General features: G+C 42.7%; 1 protein-coding gene across 7 annotated transcripts in view; it reads left to right on the top strand.

Annotated features, from left to right (window-relative positions):
* Positions 1-23,336, top strand: part of GRIP2 (glutamate receptor interacting protein 2) — a 323,541-nt gene extending 300,205 nt beyond the window's left edge. For 5 of the 7 annotated variants that reach the window (XM_061618438.1, XM_061618433.1, XM_061618439.1 and 2 more), the window contains 6 exons: positions 4,909-5,085; positions 8,983-9,139; positions 13,075-13,195; positions 14,006-14,245; positions 18,280-18,426; positions 21,083-23,336. In XM_061618438.1, the coding sequence (XP_061474422.1) occupies positions 4,909-5,085; positions 8,983-9,139; positions 13,075-13,195; positions 14,006-14,245; positions 18,280-18,426; positions 21,083-21,271 (1,031 nt within the window). In that variant the 3' untranslated portion in view covers positions 21,272-23,336. The other 2 variants (XM_061618434.1, XM_061618440.1) reach the window with 2 other exon arrangements.
* The last annotated feature ends 2,606 nt before the right edge of the window (positions 23,337-25,942 follow it).

Raw genomic sequence — 25,942 nt, 5'->3', positions numbered from 1 at the left:
TTAACCCATCCTAATCTGGGTAAACTAGAATTTTTCTTCTTCTTTAAAGAACAGTCTTTGTCTCAGGAAATGTTTTAAGGTGTAAGAGCTAATTGTGTAGGTGAAGATAGTTTAAGTGTTGAGTAAAGAATAAATCACTTCACAATCACTAAATCAGAAAGCCATTTACTTGGAAATAATTCTCTAATTGATTTCACTGAAACTTCCTTGCAAGCAAATGCACTTAAAATCATACACTGGCAGTAGTAATAGTGATTGGTATAATTTTTATGCCTGGAAAATCACTCCCGTGCCCTTAATTTCACTCTTGGCTACTGCAACCTGAAACTCCCAAGTGCCAGAGATGTTTGCAGGATGAAGGGGGAGGGAAAGGGCACCGTGCCCTTGCTTCAGAGCTAAGGAAGCATCAAGACTTCTAACATTTTCTCGAGACACCTGATGAAACTTATCAATATAATATAAAGCAGGGGTTCTCAAACTGTGGTCCACAGACCACCAGTGGTCCATGAGCTTCATTCAGGTGGTCTGCAGTGTGTGCATGGATTTGTAGTTGAAAATGGGAGATGGCATATACATCATATTAAATATTCATATTGATTTTTAATTATATATGTATTGTTTCTTTTATTTCTTATATATTGTATTTTAATGTTTCACAATTTTAATTCTATGGAATACAATAAAATACATTAAGAACATAAGAACATAAGAAGAGCCTGCTGGATCAGGCCAGTGGCCCATCTAGTCCAGCATCTTGTTCTCACAGTGGCCAACCAGGTGCCTGGGGGAAGCCCACAAGCAGGACCCAAGTGCAAGAGCACTCTCCCCTCCTGAAGCTTCCGGCAACTGGTTTTCGGAAGCATGCTGCCTCTGACTAGGGTGGCAGAGCACAGCCATCATGGCTAGTAGCCATTGATAGCCCTGTCCTCCATGAATTTGTCTAATCTTCTTTTAAAGCCGTCCAAGCTGGTGGCCATTACTGCATCTTGTGGGAGCAAATTCCATAGTTTAACTATGCGCTGAGTAAAGAAGTACTTCCTTTTGTCTGTCCTGAATCTTCCAACATTCAGCTTCTTTGAACGTCCACGAGTTCTAGTATTATGAGAGAGGGAGAAGAACTTTTCTCTATCCACTTTCTCAATGCCATGCATAATTTTATACACTTCTATCATGTCTCCTCTGACCCGCCTTTTCTCTAAACTAAAAAGCCCCAAATGCTGCAACCTTTCCTCGTAAGGGAGTCGCTCCATCCCCTTGATCATTCTGGTTGCCCTCTTCTGAACCTTTTCCAACTCTATAATATCCTTTTTGAGATAAGGCGACCTGAACTGTACACAGTATTCCAAATGTGGCCGCACCATAAATTTATACAACGGCATTATGATATCGGCTGTTTTATTTTCAATAACTTTCCTAATTATCCCTAGCATGGAATTTGCCTTTTTCACAGCCACCGCACACTGGGTCAACATTTTCATTGAGCTGTCCACTACAACCCCGAGGTCTCTCTCCTGGTCGGTCACCGCCAGTTCAGACCCCATGAGCGTATATGTGAAATTAAGATTTTTTGCTCCAATATGCATTATTTTACACTTGTTTATATTGAATTGCATGTGCCATTTTCCCGCCCATTCACTATCTTTTTGGAGCTCTTTGCAATCCCTTTTTGTTTTAACAACCCTGAACAATTTAGTAAACTTGGCCACTTCACTGCTCACTCCTAATTCTAGGTCATTAATGAACAAGTTGAAAAGTACAGGTCCCAATACTGATCCTTGAGGGACTCCACTTTCTGCTGCCCTCCATTGGGAGAACTGTCCATTTATTCCTACTCTCTGCTTTCTGCTTCTTAACCAATTGCTTATCCACAAGAGGACCTCTCCTCTTATTCCATGACTGCTAAGCTTCCTCAGAAGTCTTTGCTGAGGTACCTTGTCAAAAGCTTTTTGAAAATCTAAGTACACTATGTCCACTGGATCACCTCTATCTATATGCTTGTTGACACTCTCAAAGAATTCTAATAGGTTACTGAGACAGGACTTTCCCCTGCAGAAGCCATGCTGGCTCTTCTTCAGCAAGGCCTGTTCTTTTATGCTTCCAAGCATTTTCGAGTGATGTGACCCTCTGGACTTTGTTTTTCAGCTTTCTTTTTACCAATCCCCTCATTTTTGTGAAGTTTCCTCTTTTGAAGTCAAATGTGACTGTGTTGGATTTTCTTGGCAATTGGCCATTTACATGTATGTTTAATTTAATAGCACTATGGTCACTGCTCCCAATCGGTTCGACAACACTTACATCTCGCACCAGGTCCCGGTCCCCACTGAGGATTAAGTCCAGGGTTGCCGTCCCTCTGGTCGGTTCCATGACCAACTGGTCTAGGAAATAGTCATTTAGAATATCTAGAAATGTTGCTTCTTTGTCGTGACTGGAACACATATGCAGCCAGTCTATGTCTGGGTAGTTGAAGTCACCCATTACTACCACCTTTCCTAGTTTGGATGCTTCCTCAATTTCATATCTCATCTCAAGGTCTCCCTGAGCATTTTGATCAGGGGGATGATAGATCGTTCCCAGTATTAAGTCCCTCCTGAGGCACGGTATCACCACCCACAACGATTCTGTGGAGGAGTCTGCCTCTTTTGGGGTTTCGAGCTTGCTGGATTCAATGCCTTCTTTCACGTATAGAGCGACTCCGCCACCAATACGTCCTTCCCTGTCCTTCCGATATAGTTTATATCCAGGGATAACCGTATCCCACTGGTTTTCTCCATTCTACCAGGTCTCCGTTATGCTCACTATATCAATGCTCTCCTCTAAGACCAAGCACTCCAGTTCTCCCATCTTGGTTCGGAGGCTCCTAGCATTAGCGTACAGGCACTTGTAAGCAGTGTCTCTCTTCAAGTGTCTTTGGCACTTTTGGTTTGGCCTGTGGTAATTTTGCCCTTCTGAATTGATATCCTGTGCCGCTGCTCTCACAATGCCTACTTCTAGGCCTACCCTTTTTAAAATTTCATCATTTCTTTGGTTTTTATCCCAGGGGGGAGGTTTATTCCGAACTGGACCTTTCTCAGCTCCTGTCGGGTTTCTCCCCTCAGTCAGTTTAAAAGCTGCTCTGCTACCTTTTTAATTTTAAGTGCCAGCAGTCTGGTTCCATTCTGGTTCAAGTGGAGCCCATCCCTTTTGTACAGGCCCGGCTTGTCCCAAAATGTTCCCCAGTGCCTAACAAATCCAAATCCCTACTCCCGACCCTATCGTCTCATCCATGCATTGAGACTACAAAGCTGTGAATGTCTGGCTGGTCCTGCCCATGGAACCGGTATATTTCAGAGAAAGCCACCTTGGAGGTCCTGGCTTTCAGCATCCTACCTAGCAACCTAAATTTTGCTTCCAGGACTTCACGGCTGCATTTCCCCATGTCATTGGTGTCAATGTGCACCATGACCACTGACTCCTCCCCAGCACTGTCTACCAAACTATCTAAACTGTTGGAATGTATGAGGTTCAACTCCAACTTGGTGGGTTGAGGCTGCATGGGGTTAAAAAGGGTAGCTAGGGAGGAGACCTCTTGGTTGCTAGGCTATACCTGTCCTTTGATCCTTGCCGTCTCTCCCCTTCCTGCTAGACTGATATGCAAAGGATGTTGATCCCAGTTCCTTCCCGCCTTCCCAGTTTCTTCTTCTCTCTCGAGAGGGGAGCAGACATCTTTCCTTTGTCTCTCCCTCTCAACCAGCATGAGAGCTGCACTGGGACCAGTCCAGACTGCTCCAACATAGCTAGTTAGCTAGATATAGAACTCTTTCCTATCAAGGATGTACTTCCAGAATAAAGTAGTTCTTTCTTATTTTTAAAGCTTAAAGTCTCTGTCTGACTAATTTGCAGGGAAGGTAGAATCTTAGCAAAGATTCAAACACACATACATAAGCTCGCTCAAAACTCTCTACTCTGCTACGCAACTCAATAGAATTCCGACATAAACGACGGGCGATATCCGCAACCTTTGCACCAGGCAGGCAAATCACCTTGCGGTCTGTATGCCCATCACACACCCCACTGTCTATGTTCCTAATGATCGAATCGCCCACTACAAGGATGGAGATATATCCTCGGCACGAGAGGATAGTTGCTCATCCCCCACAGAATGGGTCCCTTCTAAGGGATTTTTTCCCTCTTCCTCGGCTGGATGCTCTCCTTCCCCGAGACCATTGTTCTCCATGCTAGCAGGAGAGCTATCATCCTTGGAGTGGGACACAGCTATAATATCCCTGAAGGCCTCATCCACACACCTCTCTGCCTCTCTCAGCTTTTCCAGGTCAGCCACCTTGGCCTCAAGGAAATGAAGTCGTTCCCGGAGAGCCAGGAGCTCATTGCACCGAGAGCACACCCACGACTTCTGTCCAACAGGCAGATAGTCGTACATGCTGCAGGCGGTGCAAAACACTGGAAAGCCCCCACACCCCTGCTGGCTTCTTACCTGCATAGTTTTGTTTAAGGTTTATTAAGTTAATGGGTTGGAAACTGCGGTTTAGTTGAGGTCAGGGAACAGACGGGCAGAGTGGGGGGCCCTGGCCTTCTTGCCCTGCTGGCGAACTCGCTCTGCTGCTTAACTCACCTTGACGCTTTGTCAGCTGGGGCCTTGACGCTTCGTCAGCTGGGGGCTCCCTCTAGCTCGTGGAGCAGCCATGTCCTAGTGCAGCCATGTCACAAACTGATTGTGGAAGTCTACATCAGAAGCAATAAAAATATAATTAAAAATCATTAAGTGGTCTGCCAAGACCCTTAGCAATTTTCAAGTGATCCATGCGGGAAAAAGTTGGGGAACCACTGATATAAAGAAAGCAGGCAAACTACAATGTATGGAGAAGCCTCTAACATTGTGTGTATATCTGTGCTTCTTCATTTTGTTCCAAGGGACTTATCCAAAACAGTCTGGAAGTTTAAATGAAGTGAGTGACCCAGAAGATGATCTGACTGATTCTCAGAAAACTAGCAAACTGTCTGAGATTTATTCCACCACAATCCCCAGTGTGGACAGTGCAATGGAATCCTGGGATGGTTCTGGCATTGATGCAGGCTATGGAAGCCAGGGTGAGTTGGCCTTTACTGGGTGAGCGCATAAATTTGCTTCCTCCATTTTGATTTGCTAAGGGCTGATTCATACATTTACTTCTGAGGGGATTAAATTTCACTCAATTAGGCAGTGCCATGTGGACTGGTAATTAGCTACATAATCAGAAAATAGCCCTTACACTTGTTTGTTTATGGCAGGGGTGGAGAAGTGAATCTGGCTGGTGGGCTGAATCCTTAATTCATACACACCAGGTGAAAACCCACCTTCAAATAGGCTTGCTGTAGCTGCTGATTAGCTAGTCGGCAGTTACAGTGAGCCCTTTCAATGTCCATTTCCAGATGTTGTTTGGATTCAATTTGCACCTGCAAATGAACAAAGCAGGGCAAAAGGACAACCCTTTGAAGGCCTGCTGTCGTTGAAGGGGCACCTTCAAAGGGGCTCCCCGACAGTGAGTCCCCTTGGCTGCACTAGGAGAACTTCCTAGCACAGCTGATCTTGCCTTGCCCTGCATAGTTGTCGTAAATATTACAACACTGTAATGTGTGTGAAGCACTTTGAAGCACTATATAAAAAAAGAGAGCTTATAATTTAAGAAGAAAAAAGAGCTGAAGAAAAAAGAGACGGAATAACTTTGCTGTAGAATGGGCAGAGCTTGGAAAAGTTACTTTTTTGAACTACAACTCCCATCAGCCCAATCCAGTGGCCATGCTGGCTGGGGCTGATGGGAGGTATAGTTCAAAAAAGTAACTTTTCCAAGCTCTGAGAATGGGCAGTGCAAGATGAGGGTGGGATCCATGCCAGGAAGCCTGATGACCTCCTCTTGCATCAGGACCTTATGGACTCTGCACAAGCTCCCCGATTGGGAGCCATGAGACTAGTGCCTGAATAATTCAACGGATGGAACAATAGAGGCCTTATGCATGTACCTAAAACTGGGCAAAGCCAGATTTGCACCTGTCTGCTAATGTACCCCATGCCTTATGTATTTGCCTTATGCAATTGGGGACATTGGATAACGCTGCCTTGGTAGTTGGCCCTGACTGTAGAACTGTGCTCCCTTGGAGGCACAGATGGTTCCATCTTTGGGATTCTGTCACCTACTCAAGACACAGTTGTTCATCCAGGCTTACAATGGACGCAGTTAAGCCTGCTCTGGGTTGCTAGATTGTTTTGTATTGCAGCATGGTTGTTGAATCTATGATGTTTTTAATTATGTTTTATTGTTGTAGATGCTGTATTAGTTTGCCATTGTGCTGCAAACCCCTTTGTGACTATACAGTGGTGGAAAAGCAGTCTCTAAATACTGGAAATCATAAATGAATAAATAAATTATGTGCCTGAGATGGCATATATGCTCACAGTCTTACATAAATGTGTGCCTGATAATGATTACACGTTACTGAGCATGCGAGTGTAAAATCTGTTCCACTAAGTGAATTTTAAACATCTATGGCAAATAACATGTGTGTGATGGGGCTGGTGTATCTCTACCCCTGCCTCTGTGAACTTAGTCTCCTGAATGTGAGCACGGGTCCAGAGATTGTAAATGAAAGACTATAAAAGAGGCTGAGTAATGGCTGCTCCCACACTGCTCCAATAATGTTTTTAAAAGTACAACATGAGAAATTCCAGCACCAGCCACCCTTCTCTCACACATACACACGTGCACACACAGCACTGTACTGGTGGTAACTTTCTGTTCTGTTGTCTCAGTGCATGGGCAGTGGTGTCAACAAGTTAGCTGATAAGTCTTTTTTTGTGCAGAACACTCTGATCTTTAAACACTGGGCAAATGTTCCTCTAAGGGGAAAAAAAGGATTGTGGTATTTTCAGAGGAAATTTTCTGCAAGGTTTTTAAGTAAGTATTGCTTCACTGCAACTTCCAGCCTCTTCAGCCCAGTGAGTTTTTAGAAATGTGCCATGCTTCCCTGAAGGGGACAGCAAAAGCTCTAGAAAACTCAACTGAGTAAGCTAAATGCGGGACAGAAATGAAAGTGGAGGGTTTAGTTTACTATTGATTTGAATGGCCTGCTTTAAAAGCTACAGAATAATTGTCACAAGATCTTTTTGCCTCTTCCCCATCTCTTCCACCACTACCCCAAATTGATGCCTCACAAACCATCAGAAAAAGGGAACCCAATGGCAACAAAAGTTGAATATCTCTATTTTGTCTGTCTGCTGGCCTGCCTGTCTATCACATAATGTTATGTGCATTAATTGGCATGAATATCATACAAATTATGATACAAAAGAACTTTCTGATAAATGTTTATCGTTTTTCTTTTTCTAGTTCTTCCTGACTGGATTCTGACTGAATCCATTTTTGTTATTATTTAATGTTACATTAATATTGTTGAAGAAGCAATGGACTTGGCCCCTATGCCTTCCATCCCATCTCTCTTGGCCCATGCCTTTCTTCATCCACCAGTATGAATTAACAATAGACTTTCAACCAAAATTACATGGGTCAAAATGTCTCGAGAGAGTATTCTGAGGAAAAAAACCTCTGTTGGATAATTTCTTGTCCCCCACCTAAGAATATTCAACAAAATTCCTTCTCTCTCATCACCCAAAAACAGCACGAGGAATTTGGGGAGCTGTTTGAGCTCTTCCCTAGTTTCAAATAAATGTAAAGTCTTCTCTTCTAAAATTCTTTTGTGTGGTTTTTCCTTTGTCAAGGAGGTAATAACCATCTTGGTGTAAAGAGCTCTTCACTGTCTGATGCTCTTTGGGGATGCTTGCCAGAACAAAAAAGGCAATATGAGACTGAAGACGTCATGCCAGAACCGAAACATTTGTACTATATTAGGGATGTGATCCTCCAGATGTTTTGGACTCCAACCCCCATCAGCCCACAGCCATCTTAGCCAATGGTCAAGGTTAATGGGGATTATAGTCCAACAACATCTGGAGGGCCACAGATTTTGCAACTGCTCTATATCACTCAGTCCTCTCTCGGAAGTTCATTTGCTTGCATCTTTTATAGATTCTGAGAGCAACTAGGAATGGATGAATATGTCAATGTCACTTTCTCTCAATTTTACAATCTTAGCGTTCTCCCCATTTCTGCAGCAATTGTAATTTTTTTTTAATCTCATGAAAATTGGTCACATTCTAGTGTGAATGTCTTCTATTAAATACATTTTTGTATGCAGTTTTGACTAATATATATATATATATACATTTTTGCACACAATTTCCCCTAATATAATTGTATGCTATTTTCACTAATATATGCATTTTTATGCACACTTTCCCCTACATATTGTTTGGTTGGAAAGCTGCATTGCAAAATTCAGTGGAATGCACATTTCAAAGGATGGCTGCATTTTGGTTCATGTCTTGTTTTGAGAAGTTAAAATTAGATTTCATTAAAATACAAATAAAATTCAGTTTCTTCCCCATCCCTAAGTGCACAAACACTCTCCCCCACTTGTGATTCCCAGGTATTCAGAGGCATACCTCCTCTGACAGTGGAGTTAGAACCTAGCCATCATGGCTAGTAGCCATTGATAGCCTATCCTCCATGGATTTGTCTATAAGGACAATATTTTTCATTGTGAGGAAAACAAGTCAACAAACACAGCTCTGTTTAGTTTTTGCATCATCAGTCCTACTAGCCTCTCACTGAGATCTTACCAGTGGTGAGAAGTCTAATAAGTAGTTCCTTTCTAAGTTAGAGTAGACGGAGAAGCCTTTGCTGCTAAGTTTTCTCTCATTCTTCCTTTGTATCCTAGCTTTTGATCCACTCGAGGTCCTCAATATAGGAAATCTACTGTACGGGTAGAAATGGAGCCCAGGTTTCTCAGTCAATTGACTTAACTAGTCCATAAGATTGTCTTTGTATCTCCTTGACATATCTATATCAAAGCAACCGTATCCTTCCTGTCTGTCTTCTCTCCATTGGATCCCAGTAGGTACATACTTGCCACAGGCTGTTGGTATTGCGCTTCACCCTCATGAATGGAGATCCAGCAGACAGAAGAGCAGCACCCCTCCTGGGGATCCCAGGAAGAGTTACCCCTTTATGGACGGCAGTTTCAGTGAGGATGACTGGGAGAAGCCCAGTAGGTATGTGAGGCTTGTAAGAAAATGAGGGGAAAGGATGGGCATGAGTGTGAACTCATATGGATCACAAGAGTGAGGCATTCCTGCATGTCTTAGGTGTGATGATTGTTGGCTGGTGGTGGAAAAGGTGGTTAACATTGTTGTTTTTCCTCTGTTAGCTTTTTGATACCAGCTGTGTTTATATAGGAAAATCAGCTGTGTCAATACAGGTAGCTACTAAGGCCCACTTTATGCACAGTCTTGACTATGATGCATTTATGAAATGCGATGGTGTATAAATGACTGTAGCATGTTAACAAAAACTGGTATGGAACAATCTAGTCTTTCTCAAAATGTCATACTTGTGCATCTCAAAGCACATGTATTAGAGAACAGGTGTCTAGGAAACTTCATGGATACAGTAATTCAGTGAGCAAGAATATGGCAATTAATGCAAGATCAGTAATTCTCTTGGAATCATAAAGGTCTGACATTTTAGTGAACAAAGACACAGATATTCAGGATTCCACTGGAATTACTAGATTCTTTGTTAAATGCTAAAAACTCCCTCTCACAGAGCTAATGCATCTATGAACATTCTCCTCCTAAAATGCTAGATGCACCATGTATATGACTATGTTCCTCATTTTGCAGTGGCAAGATGTTAGAACTGAACTGAGAACAGTAAGGATTTGCTGGTTCTAAAGAACCTAATGTTCAGCCAGAAGGATTTGCCTTACAGGAAGTGATGTATGGTAATCATTACAGTGAAGCTGGTCAGCCAATACTACAAGTGGCTGAATGATTCCTGGAAAACATTTTCTGTTATTGATGCAGAATAGAATCTGGCATTATTCCTTAGTTAATTATACTATTTCAACCAATTTTAGTGTCCCATTTCCATGTAAAGTTGGAGGTTGATATCAGCTTCAGCAATGATAAAAGCATTTATCATGAAAATATCTTCAGATCTTACCTGAATCCAAAAGGCAGGCCCCACACCAGCAGGTGGCCAGGTCAGGCATCGGCCAAGGGCCCCTGTGGCCCAGAAGGGCCCCTCTTTCGATGGTGTGGGCTTAAATTAGCTCAGCTGCCCTACTTCCCTTCCATGTCGCAGCACTAGTATGCTGCACGCACATTCCTGCTATCACCTAAGATGGCGGTGAGGGTGTCCCTAAGGGGTTGACATCCCTGCTGCCATCTTGGGTGATGATAGGCATGTGTGCACAGCACACGAGTGCAATGAAGTAGCAACTTGGGAGGTAGGTGGGGCAGATGGCCTATTTAAACCCATGCTACCTGCATCAGAAGAGGGTGTTGAGGAGCATGATGACATGGGCCAGGCACTCTGGTGCCCAAGGGTCCAGTCATGCCTGGTGCTCACCCTGCTAAAAGGAATAATATAGTACAAAGAGCTGCTTTGAGAGAAGAATGGGAACTGCAAGTGGGATGGCAGCCTCTTCTGATGATTGATTATTTTTTTAAAATTAGATTTCTAATGTTAATAAAATACCATTGGCATTTAGAAGTCAGTGTTTGGCCTTTTTTGAGTGCACAGGCTCTAATTTCAGTACAGTAGGTATCATTTTCATAGTGGCATACAAGTGATTGGAGGGAAATAAAAAACCTTTAAAGTGCAGCACACATTTGATCTTTTGGTAATCTATAGTTGCTAGACATGTTAGTGACCATATGTGAAAGCAATCTAGGATGTGTGCTTAGACATAAGACACAGATTGTCCCTATCCTATCTAGCCTCTATTTGCCTGAATGGTAAAGAAGTACAGTACCAGACATACCAGTGCACATGCAAAGCAGTATCCTGGTGACATTTCATCAAATAGTTATTTCTCAGTTTTCACCTTTTCAACCCCAGGCCATGTGAGCAGTCATCCAGTATCACAGATCTAGTGATTTATGCAGTAATATTGGTAAGAGAAATACAGATAAATAGATGTAAAAGGAAGCTAAAATGATGCTAAGATGCAGCATGTTAGAATTGTCCTTCTTCTAGGATATGTTTGGATGGTGGATTCCTACTCAGGGTTTTGCACTAAATTGGCAAGTATTAAATAGGAAGGAGGAAATGTGTCAATTGCATAAGGCTTTGAGTAGACTTTGCTGCCCAGGCCACTCCTACCCATTTTCCAATTTGAACTAGAAGGGATGGGCACAGTCCCCATGTGGCTTGCAGTTACCAAATGGCCAGAATCTGTTTGCCCTGATAACTCAGGAATTCATCATCTGGAAATGGTCAACTGCACATCACTATTCTGTCTTCCATGCCTCAGCAGTTCACCAAACCAAAAAACTTTCTGGCTGCATTGACCTTGGATTCTTGGCTGTGCAGTTGGCCTACCTGAGTTGCTGTGGTTTCTGATGGAATTCTGAAGTGGCAGCAATAGCTGGGATATGAAAACAAAGATATGAAAACAAAGTCAAACTTGGGCCAAAGAACTCTCCATCCAAGGAATGAGGGGAAGTGGGTGAGGATGGAAGAAGCTGTTTGCATAAAATAAAACAAAAATATGAACCTTCAACTCAACATTCCCTGTGTTTGTGTCACGGTTCTTTGTAATGTTGATCCATTAAAACAATAATCATTTCCTTGGCATGAGTCTCCAAAACCATTTCATATGACTTTAGTTCATTTTTAATTGCTGTTTTTCCTTTAGCGATCTAAGAAATGATATCAAAACATCCATACAAATGTGAAGCAGCCACTGCTGTTATGCACTTAGCAATTTTAAGTGCTGACACAAAATAATACCCTATTGAAAATGTCCATCATGAGAATAGCTTGTGTGCATGAGGAAGGATGCCTTGCACCACGCTGTGGTCTTCCTGTCAGCAGGTACTAGGTCACCCATGGAGGGCGGGTTTACTTTCCATACTGCAATAATCCTATGTGCTGTGGTTTGCTTTCCCCCTAAATGGCAACTAATTGCCGAAAGTAAAGTGGCGCACTGGGGGACATAACTTAGGTGGGGACTAACTCACTCCCTGTCCCAGCTGAATGCGCCCATCTGAAATGCAAGCCATTGAGAATTAAGCCTGCTTCTGTCTGTAGAGCTCCATGCTGGGTTCAATATCTTGGTCACACTAGAGTATGACAGCATGTTAGGAGTGTAAGACAGAACATGGGGAACAGACTCTTATATTCAGGGAAAGGCTGTTTTACTCACTTTCTCCAAAGAAGTTGGGGGGGGATGGATCTCAGCAAGCATATACTTTTCTACTTCTTGAAGAGAGATTTTTCCTCTATCTCATATAATGGGAAGGGGTAGCAGAACAGGTTAAAAAATAGAGATATGAGACGCAGGTTAAAAATGAGAGATACTGGAAATATAACTACTGGCCCATGAAAATGAGAGATATAGTTCCTGTTGAATCCTCTGTATATTTCTCTGTAGACTGTTGCTTGCCTGGTCTAGGGAAAATCACTTTAGATACATCTTTTTTTACATTATATACTCCCACAAAGACCTGATGTATTTCTCATGTTCTCACCACGTCTGTTACCCTCTGTGTTTCTCTCTCTCTTCTCAGGTGTTCTGTGTCTCAGATCTGAACTCTGTCCCATCCGCCTTTGTACTAACAGTCTCTGAGGCTCCTGGTTTACCCATAATGCATCCTTTTTTTCTTTTACTTCTCTATTTCACCAAAACGTCTTCCTAAACCTACAGTCTTCCTACAGGCACTTTTTAATTTACCCTTTTGAACTTGACATTACTATACCAGTTTAATTCTTCCTTTTGAAGGACTTTTGCCCTGTTAGTGAAAGTGCATGGCGGTTTTGTATTTGGACTCTCTTGCCTGAAAAGTTCATATTGTTTGCTTTTGTATATGAAGACTCTGCCCAGTCTCTGCTTTTACTGGCGAGCCACTTGCTGTAGCCTTGCGGCTTCCATCCCGCTCCAGAAGAGTGCTGACAATCTTTGGTTCCTACGTTACAACAGATATCCCAACCGCCAAAATGGCCTTGAGACCGCACATGAGGATAATTTTTGGCGTGTTTTTGGAGAAGCTTTGGAGGACTTGGAAACATGCGGCCAGTCTGAACTTTTGAGGGAAATTGAGGTAAATTAACATTTGAACGCAGAAGGGGTCTAGCTGTTCCATTGCTATCACTACTAGTAAGTTCCACATCCCCTTTGTTCTTCTTGGGCTGTTGCTTTCCAGTTGTAATTGCTGGATGCTGAAGCCAACCATCAGGTGAACAGAGTGTTGTACATCTTCCCTTCCCTGCATAGTCAGAGTGTCAGGGCTTCTCTTTATAAAGTGTGTTTCCTTTCAAGGTAACATCACTAGAGGATTACAGTGTATATCTTGTTTATAGATGGATAGGTTGAGCAGGTATTTCCTGAGTGCAGGCACAAGCACACAGGCAAGTTGGACCTATTTTCCCCAAAATCCAAATTAGCCTTGGCCTGCCAAATTCAAACTAGTACTGTTCAGTTCTCCTAGGTAGGAATTAGGTTTTTCCTCCCCCTTTTTGGCAGAAGGGCGACTCTTGCACTCCAGGTCCCTGGAACAATCAAACTCTCATCAATGTCTAAGCCAAAGGGAGAGCCGCTTTGCATAACGGGGCAGGGTTGTGATGCTGTGGGCCAATTCACATGCATTGGGAGTGCATGGCTGAAAGTTTGTTGTCTCTGTAGGCTGACGTTTTCACTTGAAGAAGCCTGAGCAGGATTTGCAGTTCAGCAGCGTTCCATAGTAGACAACCCTGAAGCATCCTTGAGCCACGGCACTCTGTTCTCTCTCTCTCTGTACATCTTTGTCTTATCAGTTTTTTGTATTTGGTTTATTGGAGCAGGGTATGCAAGAGTTGGGGCATTCTTCTTGCACTGGGCCTTACTGTTCTGTTTTTTACTTGCCCCCCTGTAGGCATCCATCATGACTGGGAGTGTACACAGCCTAGGCCTTGATGGGGGCAAGTTGCTCATGAATGCTGTTAACCAGCCAGGTCTGAGCCCGCCAAGGAAAGGGAACTTAACGAGCGTAGCTGAAGGACAGAGCAACACAAGTGTCACTGCCACCAAGAAAAATGGCAGGAATTTGGAGATTAAGGTGATGAAGGAAGAGATCCAGGAAATCATGTCTCCCACGCCTCTTGAGCTGCACAAGGTTTGTGCTGAAGAATGGCTTTGTTATGCATTTGGAGGCTGCAGGGTAACGCTGATAGGATGAGATGGGTTTTTGTAAAGAACTGAAAAAGAATAATCCACACAGTTACTAAATTTCCGTATAAACATCTCTGGGCACAGAATGGCAAGAAGTGAAGTATTTTATTGATGTCAGTAGCAGCAGCTGGTGTCCTCTGGTGGGGACTGAGCCTCCTTCTGCCACCTCCTTGCAGCACACACCTAATAAAACTGGAATAGGCCATAGTGCAGTGGCAGAATGCATGCTTGGCATGCAAACGGTCCTAGGTTCAATCCTCAGCATCTCCAGGTAGGGCTGGGAAAGAAGAGTCTTGTCTGAAGACATCGAGAACTTGCTGCCAGTCTGTCAACAGTCTGAGGTAGATGGATCAATGGTCTGGCTCAGTACAAGACAGATTCCTATAACTGTACTACAAGCATGTGAATATCCACAGTCCATAACACCCGGAGAAAAAAATAATTTCTCAGCATCACAGTTGTCCTTTTAGTGATGGGCAGGGAGGGAACCACAGGACCCATGGGGTGCGCCTTTCTTGTATCATTGACTATCACTTTTGAAGACTATGAAAAAATTGAGATTCAACATACAAATGCAGCACTGTTACCAGGAATATCTAATCTCGCCTAATAGTGATGGTATGCAATCCATTAACTCCCTGTAACTGAGGAATGCCTAGTATTGCACCAGTCTCTCCAAAAAAGCTTTTGGTGGTTGTAAGTATTTCATCATTTTGTTAGAAATCAAACACACTTACTTAGCAGCAGAGGTTCATTCTTAAGTCAGCTAAGATAGTCAATTTAAAGTTGGAACAGCATCCCTACCACCATGCACATCACCAAAATGTCACTGGCTTGCACCAAGAGCCTGGGAGTTAGATATGTACAATGTGCCCGACCAATTGACCTTTTTGATAACAATATTGACAGCCTTTCAGTGTTAGTAATTAATCTAAGTAAGCCCCACTGGATTCTTAGTAGACAAGGTTAGGATTGCACTGTACTGTGTCCTGTTCACAACCCCACAGTCTTCCAACTAATGATGGTGATCTGCCATCAGGGGTTAGCTTTGTCTGGCACCTGCCCATGTCCATGCTCCAATCAGGGCCCCACTACCAAACCCTTTGCCACATTCCTCTTTCAGCTCCTCTTCCATGCTGTCACTGTTTGTTCACCTGTTCTCTCCAAGCAACACAACAGCATGGGGTGAGGAAAAAGAGCAGTCACTCAGATCACCTTTCCCTCTAGGCAGTGGTGTGGATCTGGATCAGAGGGAAAAGACTGGGCAGTGGCCACAGGGGTGGTAGAAGTTGGGGAACTTCCAAAGTAGGGACCTCTGAAGCACTGTGGGGTACTTCAGAGATTTGAATGTTTAAAAAAAGTAGCAGGCAGTGTGTCTGCAAAAACTGAACAATTTCTCCCAAAGCTTCCCATATAAGGAAAAATGCCAGGTTTCTGCAACTTTAGGTGCCAACTGAGAAGAACAGAAACCTGAAGCTGTTGTTTTATATTTATCATAACTCAGTAGCCCTTGTCCTTATTCTTCTAATATTTTGCAGGGCACTTCTATGATGTATACCATTTTCATGATAATATTGTTGTCCACGAGACCACAGAGAGAAGCAAACCCCTTTTAGTTCTTCCCCTCCAAAATCAACTTTAAAGACCTTGGTACAAAACCCCTGGACCTATTTGCTTATAATTTGGTAGGCTTTATCCACTTTGGAGGGGCTAAAGTGCCTGCAAATTTAATCCACTTTTGTCCAAAGGGGTACAAAATTTAAAATTATTTTTGATTCTTCATAATAGTGACAAGATTGAGGGCAGAATGAGGCATAATATTTTTTCCAAATCAGATTTGGATTCAGACCCTGAGTTGAACTGGGTAGTCTCCAAAATGCTTCAGAACAAAGTGGACTGCTTTCCAAAATGTGAAATTGGGATCCAAAGCAAATCTTGTGTATGCACATCCCTGTTAATGATGATGATGATAATTAAAAGAATGTATATGCAGCCTTTCATTTCAAGAAGAAATACCAAGGTTTGCAAATAGATAAAAGGAAAGAGCAGAATAACAAGTATAAAACCAAGTATAAAAATACAGCTACCCATAATTAAAATATATAATAAAACAGTTTAATTAAAATATATAATAAAACAGTTTAATCAAAATATTAAAACATCCATAATTAAAATGTATAATAAACAAACCCATTAAAACAACCTTACAGTTAAAACAACAATTAAGACAGTCTCAGATCAGGAGGTCAGGGGGATGCTTGCCTAAACAGGTCTGCCTTCAAGATCTGGCAGAATGCCAATACTGATGAGGCCTCTTGTATTTCACCAGGGGGGTCATTTCACAGCACTGCTGCCATCACTGAAAGAGGACACCTCCACGTTACCACAAGTTGTCATCAGTCTATGGCAAAACTAACCAGGATCCATTTGTTGATCTTAACACCTGCACTGGGCAATGGGGAGGAAGACAGTGAAATTAATTAGATTAAACAGGGAAATGCTCAGAGATTATTCACCTTTGATGAAGAAAAGCTAATCATGGAGACTAGCTTGTTAAATTAATGAGTAATCATAATTAAAGAGCTGAATCCAGGTAGTTGAATTGAAAAGCTTTCAAAACTGGCATAAAATGGCCCTGCTGGATGAACTTGGAAGTTTAATTATAGTTGTGGTCAACCTCCAAGATTGAACTTGTTCATGTCCCCATGTATCTCCAAATTGACTTATGGAAGACTGGAGAGCATGTCTAGTATGTTTATGGTTATCTCAAATGTTACACTTGCAAAGTCTAACCCTGTTCTGATTATATTTAGCCAATCTCTTAACTTTGGGAACTAGAAACCTCTTCCTATCCCCAAACTTCCAAACCTTTGTTGGAGAGAGGAGGTTTCCCCAAACATTTAGGATAATAGGGCTATACTGTATTAATTACAAACATAAACAGTTTTCCTCCTCAAACAAATGTGTTGACAGGACCAGAAACCTCTTGGAGGCAGGGATCCAAAATCAAACACAAACACACAACTGATACCTGAAGAAAACTTACTGAATAAAGAAGAACCACAAACATGAAAGGAAGAGAGCATCTCTCCTATATGGTTTAGGATTGGCGTTGAGGAAAACAGGGTTCTTGTGTCTTTTAACAGCTGTATTTTCACAATCAGCATTAGAGGGTTTCTCTCTCTCTCTCTCTCTCTCTCTGTGTGTGTGTTTTAGGAAGTGCAGAAATAACTGGTCTGTTAAGACTGGTAGTTGAAAGAATAAAGAAATTTAATTTTTATTACTACAGAGATGTCAAGCCATACATGCTGAGCAGCCATGTGGCCTGCACTCAGGGAGCCATTACTAATTAAATTAAAACAGAGAGGAGGAAGAGGAGGAGCAAAGCCTGCAAAAAAAAAACACTTTGGAGGAGGAATTAGCAGAGGGAAGAATAGATTGCCTTTCTGTCTATTGCCCCCCACTAGTTCAGGTCACTTGCAGCATGTGTTGGTGCTTTACTCCCAACAATAAGGACTCGCAAGACATAACTGACTTCCCATGATAAACATGAGGTTATCTGGGGGATGGGGTGTGGGTGGAGAAGCAGCAATGACTGCAGCTGTGACTGCAGCGACTCTTTCTGAACCAAGGTAAGACTTATTTAGGTGCTAAGTATTTGTAGAACTGTACTGCTTAAGTGCCCACTGTTTCTTCGCAAGGAAGGAGGATGCAGACCTCATAGGTCCCCCACCAGGTTTAGGATCCACCAGCCTCCTATGAAGTAGCCTTAAAGCCATGATTAAACAGGGTTTCAGATCCAGGTCAGCCAGGACCTAGCCTGACATTTTAAGCCAAAATAGCAGAAAAAAACTTCACAATGAGACTCTTGGCAAAAGCTCATTATTCTTGTGCCGGAGGTGGGTAGGAGGGTTACTTCTCATACTTTCCCCTCTGTTTTTGCTGTTTATACCTAACTAGACTTGTACTTTCCTATAGATAACTATCTATAAGGATCCAGAGACTGAAGATTTTGGATTCAGCGTCTCAGATGGCTTGCTGGAAAAGGGCGTCTATATTAATATGATCCGTCCAGATGGGCCTGCTGACCAGGGTGGACTCAAGCCCTATGACAGAATCCTTCAGGTAATAAATATGAGGAATGATAAAAAGTTAAGAAAGTAAAACTGATACTTTTTGTTAAGAAGATCTGTCATCACTTACTTTTGTTAGTGAATGTTGGCATATTCTTTCTAAAGTAGTACACTCCCTTTAGCTTTCTGTCCTGCTGCTCCACAGTTTCATTGATGGAAAGCAGATAGTGGTGCTATCGCTTTTAAATTATGGTTGTTGGGCGGTATTCAACTGACTTGTCCTGTTAGCGAAAGATTTCCACTTGTGCAATGGGACTTCCCCCCTCATCCCGCATGCGCTCCGCACCCCCTTCCAATCTGCTCTGGAGGGTTAGTGGAGCCATATAGCAGAGTTAGTGGTGTGCAATTAAAAATCCTTGTGCTGATGGGACGCTTACTTAGAGCTACTTTGGGTGTGTTGGCAAGAGCAAACAGTCTCTCATACTTTGTGGATTTTTAAGGGGATATTTGCTTGGACCTTTCACAGGCATCATAGGAGGTACTGGTGGACACACTGACGCCCACGGGCATTGCTTTGGCAACTATTCCCTTAAGCTGTACTCCAGCTCTATAGAGCCAGCTATTTGTATCCCCAAGATTTCCTTTCAGGTGCCTGCTGCCTCTAACCATCATAGCTACTCCACAGGTAAAAGGCACTGAGAGTTTCAGTTGGTTCACCTTGCTGGTTTTTCTGGTCAGGGTAGGAAAAGAAGTGTCAACTCATGGTCCAAACTGTGCCTTATGTTAAATTGCATTGAACATGTCTATTTTGTCAGCCTCTCCTGAGGCAGCTGTTCAGTCCTAAAATGCTGAAGGCCATTGGCACAATCTGCCTGCTCCTCTGCAGTAGTTATGTTCTTTGCTTTATAAATCTTGAAATTCTTGTTGGAAATCTTGTTTTTGTTCCTTTCTGCATTTAAAGGTCTTTATTGGCTGTGCCACAATTAACTCTAACACACGTAAGGTCAGCAAAAGAAAAATCTGGCAACAATATAGTGAGGCTCATTTGGGCTTTTTCTGGTCTGTAACCAGCTGGCCCCACTAAGCAGTTGTTCTTTGTGAGTCTCAAATGAAAGACCAGCAAAAAGGGGAGGGGAGAGGGAAAAAAATTAATTAGGCTGTCAGCCATGTTTCTGCTGAATTCTGGCAATGTCACAGCCTGTGCAAGCACCAAAGTGTTCGCCATGAATGCACACTAAATCCAAAGTAGAACCAAGATGCAAAGCCTTCAATGTATCTCTGCATGGGACACCATTGAGAAGGTGGTCTTGTCACGGAAAGACTGTAGCTCCATAGGGGGCATCTGCCAAACATGCATCTCAGCAGCATCTCCAGGTAGGGCTGGGAAACACTGGAGAACAGCTCCCAGTCGGTGCAGACAGGGCTGAGCTAAATGGGCCCATGGTTGATTCTGTATAAGGCACTTCCTATGTTCCTATCTTAAGGAAAGCATTGAACTGGAAGTGAATTGTAAGGGGCTTCCTAAACGTCAGGAAAAATAAAAATGGATTTGTTTGACCCTATAAAGTCTTCATCTAGGTAGATGAAATAACTATATGGAACCAATGACCTGGGGAGGTGGTGGGCTCTCTCCAATACTGGAGGCATTCAAGAGACACCTGGACAGCCACTTGTTGGATATGCTTTAACCTGGATTAGTGCATTGAGCAGGGGGTTGGACTCAATGGCCTTATAATGCCTTCCAACTCTACTATTCTATGGTTCTATATGGAACTAACCCTCAAACAGACTAACCTTTTATGGCCTGAGGGCCGCATTCAAGCTTGGGCAGCTCTCTGAGGGTTGCATTCTCTTTTTTCATGCACATATGCATACACACACTCACAACACATACAACCCATAGAACCGAACACATGCAGATCACACACATGCACACAGCGCTTGCATTCTCTCTGACACACATGTACACACCATGCACTTTCCCATGCGCTCACACACCACATGCAGCTCTGGGCTGAGAAAGCTGGGTGGGGAAGAACACCACTTGTTTATCTTACAGGCTACAAAACCAGGACTATAAAGTAGGCCCCCATTGTCTCCCAATTTTGTTGCTTCTGAGTATGTGCCTCAAATAAAAATATCCACATCAGTACTTACTGTGAACTCAGTTTAAATCCCACCTGCCAGTTGGGATGGTTTTATTCTCTGCATTATACTGTCTTTACATTTCCCCGAAGCAGACATGGCCCAATAGCAATCCTGGGCTTGATTTGGTTCCCAAAGCAATTTTATCTGTCCCTGATAGCCCTAATGAAACTTTTATTGATTTAGAGTAAAACATTTGCCCACAGTTTTATCAGGCATGAGAAAAAGAAAAATGGGTTGTATTCAACTAAGTCCTGCTCAGAGTAGACCCACTGAAATTAATAAACTTTGATGATGGACTGCCTTCAAGTCGATCCCGACTTATGGTGACCCTACAAATAGGGTTTTCATGGTAAGCGGTATTCAGAGGGGGTTTACCATTGCCTCCCTCTGAGGTCACCCAGTGAGCTTCGTGGCTGTGTGGGGATTCAAACTCTGGTCTCCCAATATTACTTTAAAAACAATAATAAAATGAAATAAAAATTGTCTAGTTTTCCTGGAGTGTGTGTGCACGTGTGTATGTTTCCCCATAACCCACTCTGAATCTTCTCCCATCCCTTCAGGTAAACCGCATTCGAACACGGGACTTTGATTGCTGCCTGGCTGTTCCTTTGATATCCGAAGCAGGAGACAAACTGGACCTGGTAATCAGCCGAAATCCCCTGGCCTTCACTGCCAAATCCCAACTTGAGGATTTGCCAGGCCAGCAATCTGCTGGTATGGAGGTTAAGGCAAACACACAGACACTCTGAATGGTGGGTGGGTTTGGTGTCAATTGTCCTTGAGGTCCTGTGGGTGGGGGCAAAGGGCTTGATGGGTCTCTATAGTGCTTTTTCAATTTTATTTTGCACTGGTATTGTGATTACTCTGTGTAATGCAACTTGCCATGAAGAAATGGGTTTACTTTTAGTCATATCTCGAAGCCTATCAACCTTGGCCTTGAAGGCCTAAGCTGACACAGATGTAGCTGGTGGACTGTGGTTAACACAACTAGTGCAACGGGTTGCTGTTGATAGCAGGACACAGGGTCCAGTATAACTAACTCACCGGCGAGAGAACCACTTTTGCTCATGGTATAAGCTTCTCCAGTGGATGGAGTGACAGGGCACATTTGCCCCCATTTGGAAGGGCTTGGATACATGGTGCTATTTTCTGGTTGTTTGCTTTTGTTAAATCATGAACAGTAAAACTTAAAATTAACCCCTTGTTTCTGTGAAAGGCACCCCTGCACTACCCCCATAGCTTTTTCTTCACTCACTGCCTTGAATCCTTTCCCCAATTCACCATCACTCTTTCACAGATCACTGTGGCACTCTGAATCCCCTTCAAACCCATGAGCAGAAGCTTATGAGTTTAATAAAGCTGAGCCCATTGTCACAGGAGAAGATGGAGCTCAGACACTTAAATCTTTTTCCCTTGCCACACCTGAGGCACTCATTCCTTGGGACACAGGTCTAAAACCTTCCACCGCTATTTGACTTCAAGACAAAATGTGTTTTTCTTTATGTGCTATGGTGTTTTCCTTTTTTAGAAAGCACTGATGATGCAAGACTAGCTGTTCTGGACCACCAGGCACTTTTGTGTACTCACAGGGCACCAGAAAGCTCTCTCTCTCTTCATTGAATCCCTAGTCTGTCCTGGTGAGTGGGAAGCTGAATATAACTCATTCACATTACTCTCTTTGACCTGCCCCTCATTTTGTGTGTGTGTGCGGGGGGGTAGGGAAACCCTTGTATCTCCTTGTCACTGTTTAGGATGAGACATCCTCATGAGATTGGTATTGTGTCTCCCGGTGCACCCACTGTGGGTTGTCCTAGTGAAAGTACAAGTGTGTACATTTTTTAAAAGAACAACTGGTGATGAGGGTTCACACCCCTGTTGTAACCAGTCATAGCAGCAGCCCTAAGTTTTCTGTAATTACCTTTGCAGCCATGACTTGTGTGACGCCTTTGTGACCTTCTGCCTCCCTCCCCAAATGAATCCTATCATTGTGATAATGGATGTGATATTCACATTCGTTGAATGATCTGCCTGCTGCAGCAAATGAGGTGGACTTGCAACCAAGGCTGTGATCTCTTCTTTTCACATGGCAAAAAAAAAAAAAAGCTGGAATTTTCAAGTCTCTTTCCAGCCAGTCTAATTGCCTGTGCCAGGATTTCTGGAATAGCACTTTATTGTAGTGATTTTTGATTGACTCCTACTGGGGAACTTGAGTAAGACCCTGATGCTATGAAACTGGCTCTTCTCTTGTTTTCCTTTTGTACTGTTCTGATGAAGATTAAGATACCATGTTTTGGTACTGGTTGAAAACCTTTTCCATTAGATCAATTCTAGGCCAGTTCTGGTTTTCAGATCTGTGCCCAGATCAAGCTGTGATTGCATCTACCTTTTGTTTTTATTTTTGCTTATTCACTTTCTGGGCCACATCAAAGTTTCCACGCTTTCCTTAAGATGTGCATGGAGTCCCATTGGGCTATCTCTAGCTGTAGCCATTCTCTCTTCTCAAAGTATGCAATATTCCATACCATGGCTGCCATAACCTAGATAATGTGCCATAAAAGAAACTGCAGAGTATTGAGCAGAAAAAAGAGTTTTATATGCAATATTCCCAAAATGGTGGAAGCTCAACAAGGCTTCCAATAGGTTTTTAATGAAGACTTTTAATAAGGCTTTAAAAAATGGTCCTTGTATCCCTTCCTATGCATTTTGAATGATATGAAAATGAAATGCATTACTTAAATGTGTATTTTTATCCATATATTAGAGTGTATTCCTTGTAAAGTATTTTTATATGCTGATTTTCTTATGTATCTATGAAAGCACAATAGTCAAAGAATATTTTAGTCCTGTTTTGGACCTATTTGTAAATCTATGTATTTAAATGGTATTGCAATTACTTTGATTTTTTTTAAATTAAATAAAACCAAACCAAACAGATTTCTTGTTTTCTTCAAATAGTTGGAGTCTAACTGATGATGCATCTGTATAGGATCTACTCCTGCTACTACTTGGATCTCTGCTGGCTGAGACCAAAGTCCTGCTTGCTTGAGTTGAGAGAGTGGTCTCTGGATCCAGCCTCAGAATCATCACAAGAGAAAAATTGAAACTGAGTTTTAATCTAGCCAAATGAAGCCTTTTTTAAAAAGATATTGATTTGAACTGGAGACTTAACAAGACAATCCTTTTCACGCTTACTTGGAAGCAAGTCTTACTAAGTCAGATGAGACTTACTTCCACGGGCGTGTTTTTAGGATTGCAGCCTTAAGCATACACTTAATTCTGACATTGCAGTCCGGTTAGAAGTATCTAACTTTGGTCTGATTATGCCCTGGACAATATGCCTTTCACTCCCAACTAGCTAACATGACTCTCTGTTGACTGTGGCTCAGGACTCCACAAAGCCACCTTGCCCAACATGTCTGAAAGTCTGACTGAATGATGCCTGCACTACCATGATACCTGATGGACTGTTTAGATAGGGAGAATGCTGCTTCTTATGTGAGTCATGATTTATGAAGCATCAACAATTGGCTTAGAGCAGTGCTGTGGACAATTGGCTTTGTTCCTGGAGAAGGGAAGCAGCTTTTGTAATTTGGGAGTGCATAGTGGAAGTAAATGACACAGCAACACCTTAGGACAGGGAGCCTGCGGCCCTCCAGATGATGCTGTACTACAACTCCCATAAATTCTTAGAGTTGACCATGCAGGCGGGGACTGATGGAATTTGGAATTCAACAACATCTGAAGGGCCATAGGTTCCCATCCCTGCCTTATAAAATTAATTAGTAATTAATTATCCTGATTTGATTCAAGGAGTTGAGGGCTCAGTTGAGTGGATAATTCGGAAAGACAAGGCTGGTTAGAAATGGGAAGAGCAATGACAGGCCAGACTGCTCATGATTCAAGTTGTAACATTACATTTGTAGGACACCCCAGAGCATGCAGTGTTTCATGCATTCTAGTGCTTAAGCTCACAGTATCTGCATTCTAGTGAATAGATTCTCACACATACACACATCTGCATATGCACTGTAGACTAGACATGGTCAGAGAGGGACTTTCAGCTGATGTCTGGAAGTGCTTAGGAAAGTTGAAGCAGACTATTTTCCATATGCCAGGAGTCAACTGTATCGAGCAATAGCTCAGTGGTAAGAGCTCATGCTTTGCATGCAGAAAGTCCCAGGTTCAGAACCTAGCATCTCCAGGTAAGGCAGGAAAAGACTCTTGTCTGAAGCCCTAGAAAACTGCTGCCAGTCAGTGTTAACAATCCTCATTTAGCTGGACCAATAGTCTGGTTCAGTCCAAGGCCACGGGCATTTCCTTCCCTCTAGGAGCACCCAATTGCCACAGGGACTCTCTCCATGTAACACTTGCACAAACAAGTTATCAAATATTGCAATGGCTGATGGAAAAACAATAGACAGGATAACATTTCCCCAATTTTTCCTCTCCCTGAGAATGCCATCCTGGTAAGTCCTATTTGGGTGTTGTTAGAACTGCGGTTAAAGAATTTGTGTAGAGGTTACAGGCTGCGTGACTCAACCCCATCACTGACATCCCTTTGCCTGCTGGCTCCATCTCCAGCCATGTTGAGTGGGAAATGTGTTAATGGGGGCATGACCCCAAAATGAGTTATTTAAGCCTACTTCTAGAATATCTGAACAGGGCTCTTGTCTGGCACTGTCTGTGGGGGGTGATGCCGAATTCTGGTGAAGGACTATTCTGGTTGGTGGGACCTTGACTTGAAATTTTCCAACAGCCATGTCATGAACAGCTATACTATGTGGCTGTAAAGCTATATGGTTGCACCAACTGGGCCAACTAGTTCTAACACCAATAGTTCAAAGTATTATTGACATACCCAACTTCTGCTCCCCCTCCCCACCCCATTGTTTTAACATCCAGCCCGATGAAGAGTTCTGGGATCCTCAAAAGCTGTTCACAACTTTATTAGGATCCTGGTTGATCCCAATAACAGTTATTATAGCAAACTGGATTTTTGTTTCATTTGTTTCATTTTGTTTCATTAAGCTCTATACGAGAGGGATATGCAAACTGGAGGAAAAGTATTTTCTACCACTGGAAGCTGGGGCTTAATGGTAGCATGCTGTCCATCCATTGGGTAATGCTAACAATTTGACTTCTATTGATTCAGTCTGTACCTAGTGTTGCGCCTAAAATTATTTTATTTATTTATTTATTGCATTTGTATACCGCTCCATAGCCGAAGCTCTCTGGGCAGTTTACAACAATTAAAATTAAAATTAATTAGCTTTGCTAATGTAAGGACTACTGTGTTTTTCTTTACTTCTATTCTCTGGTTCACAATGGCCTGGGATCAGTGGTAGAGGATGAAGAAGCCCCAGGTAGGGATTCAATAGATTCCTATCTACTAGTGAAGACCACATTGAGCTAGAAGGACA

This window comes from Rhineura floridana, chromosome 3 (genome assembly GCF_030035675.1).
Source record: "Rhineura floridana isolate rRhiFlo1 chromosome 3, rRhiFlo1.hap2, whole genome shotgun sequence".
Classification (NCBI taxonomy): Eukaryota; Metazoa; Chordata; class Lepidosauria; order Squamata; family Rhineuridae; genus Rhineura; species Rhineura floridana.
Note: the sequence above shows the minus strand (reverse complement) of the source record. Positions and strands in the feature narration are given on the sequence as shown.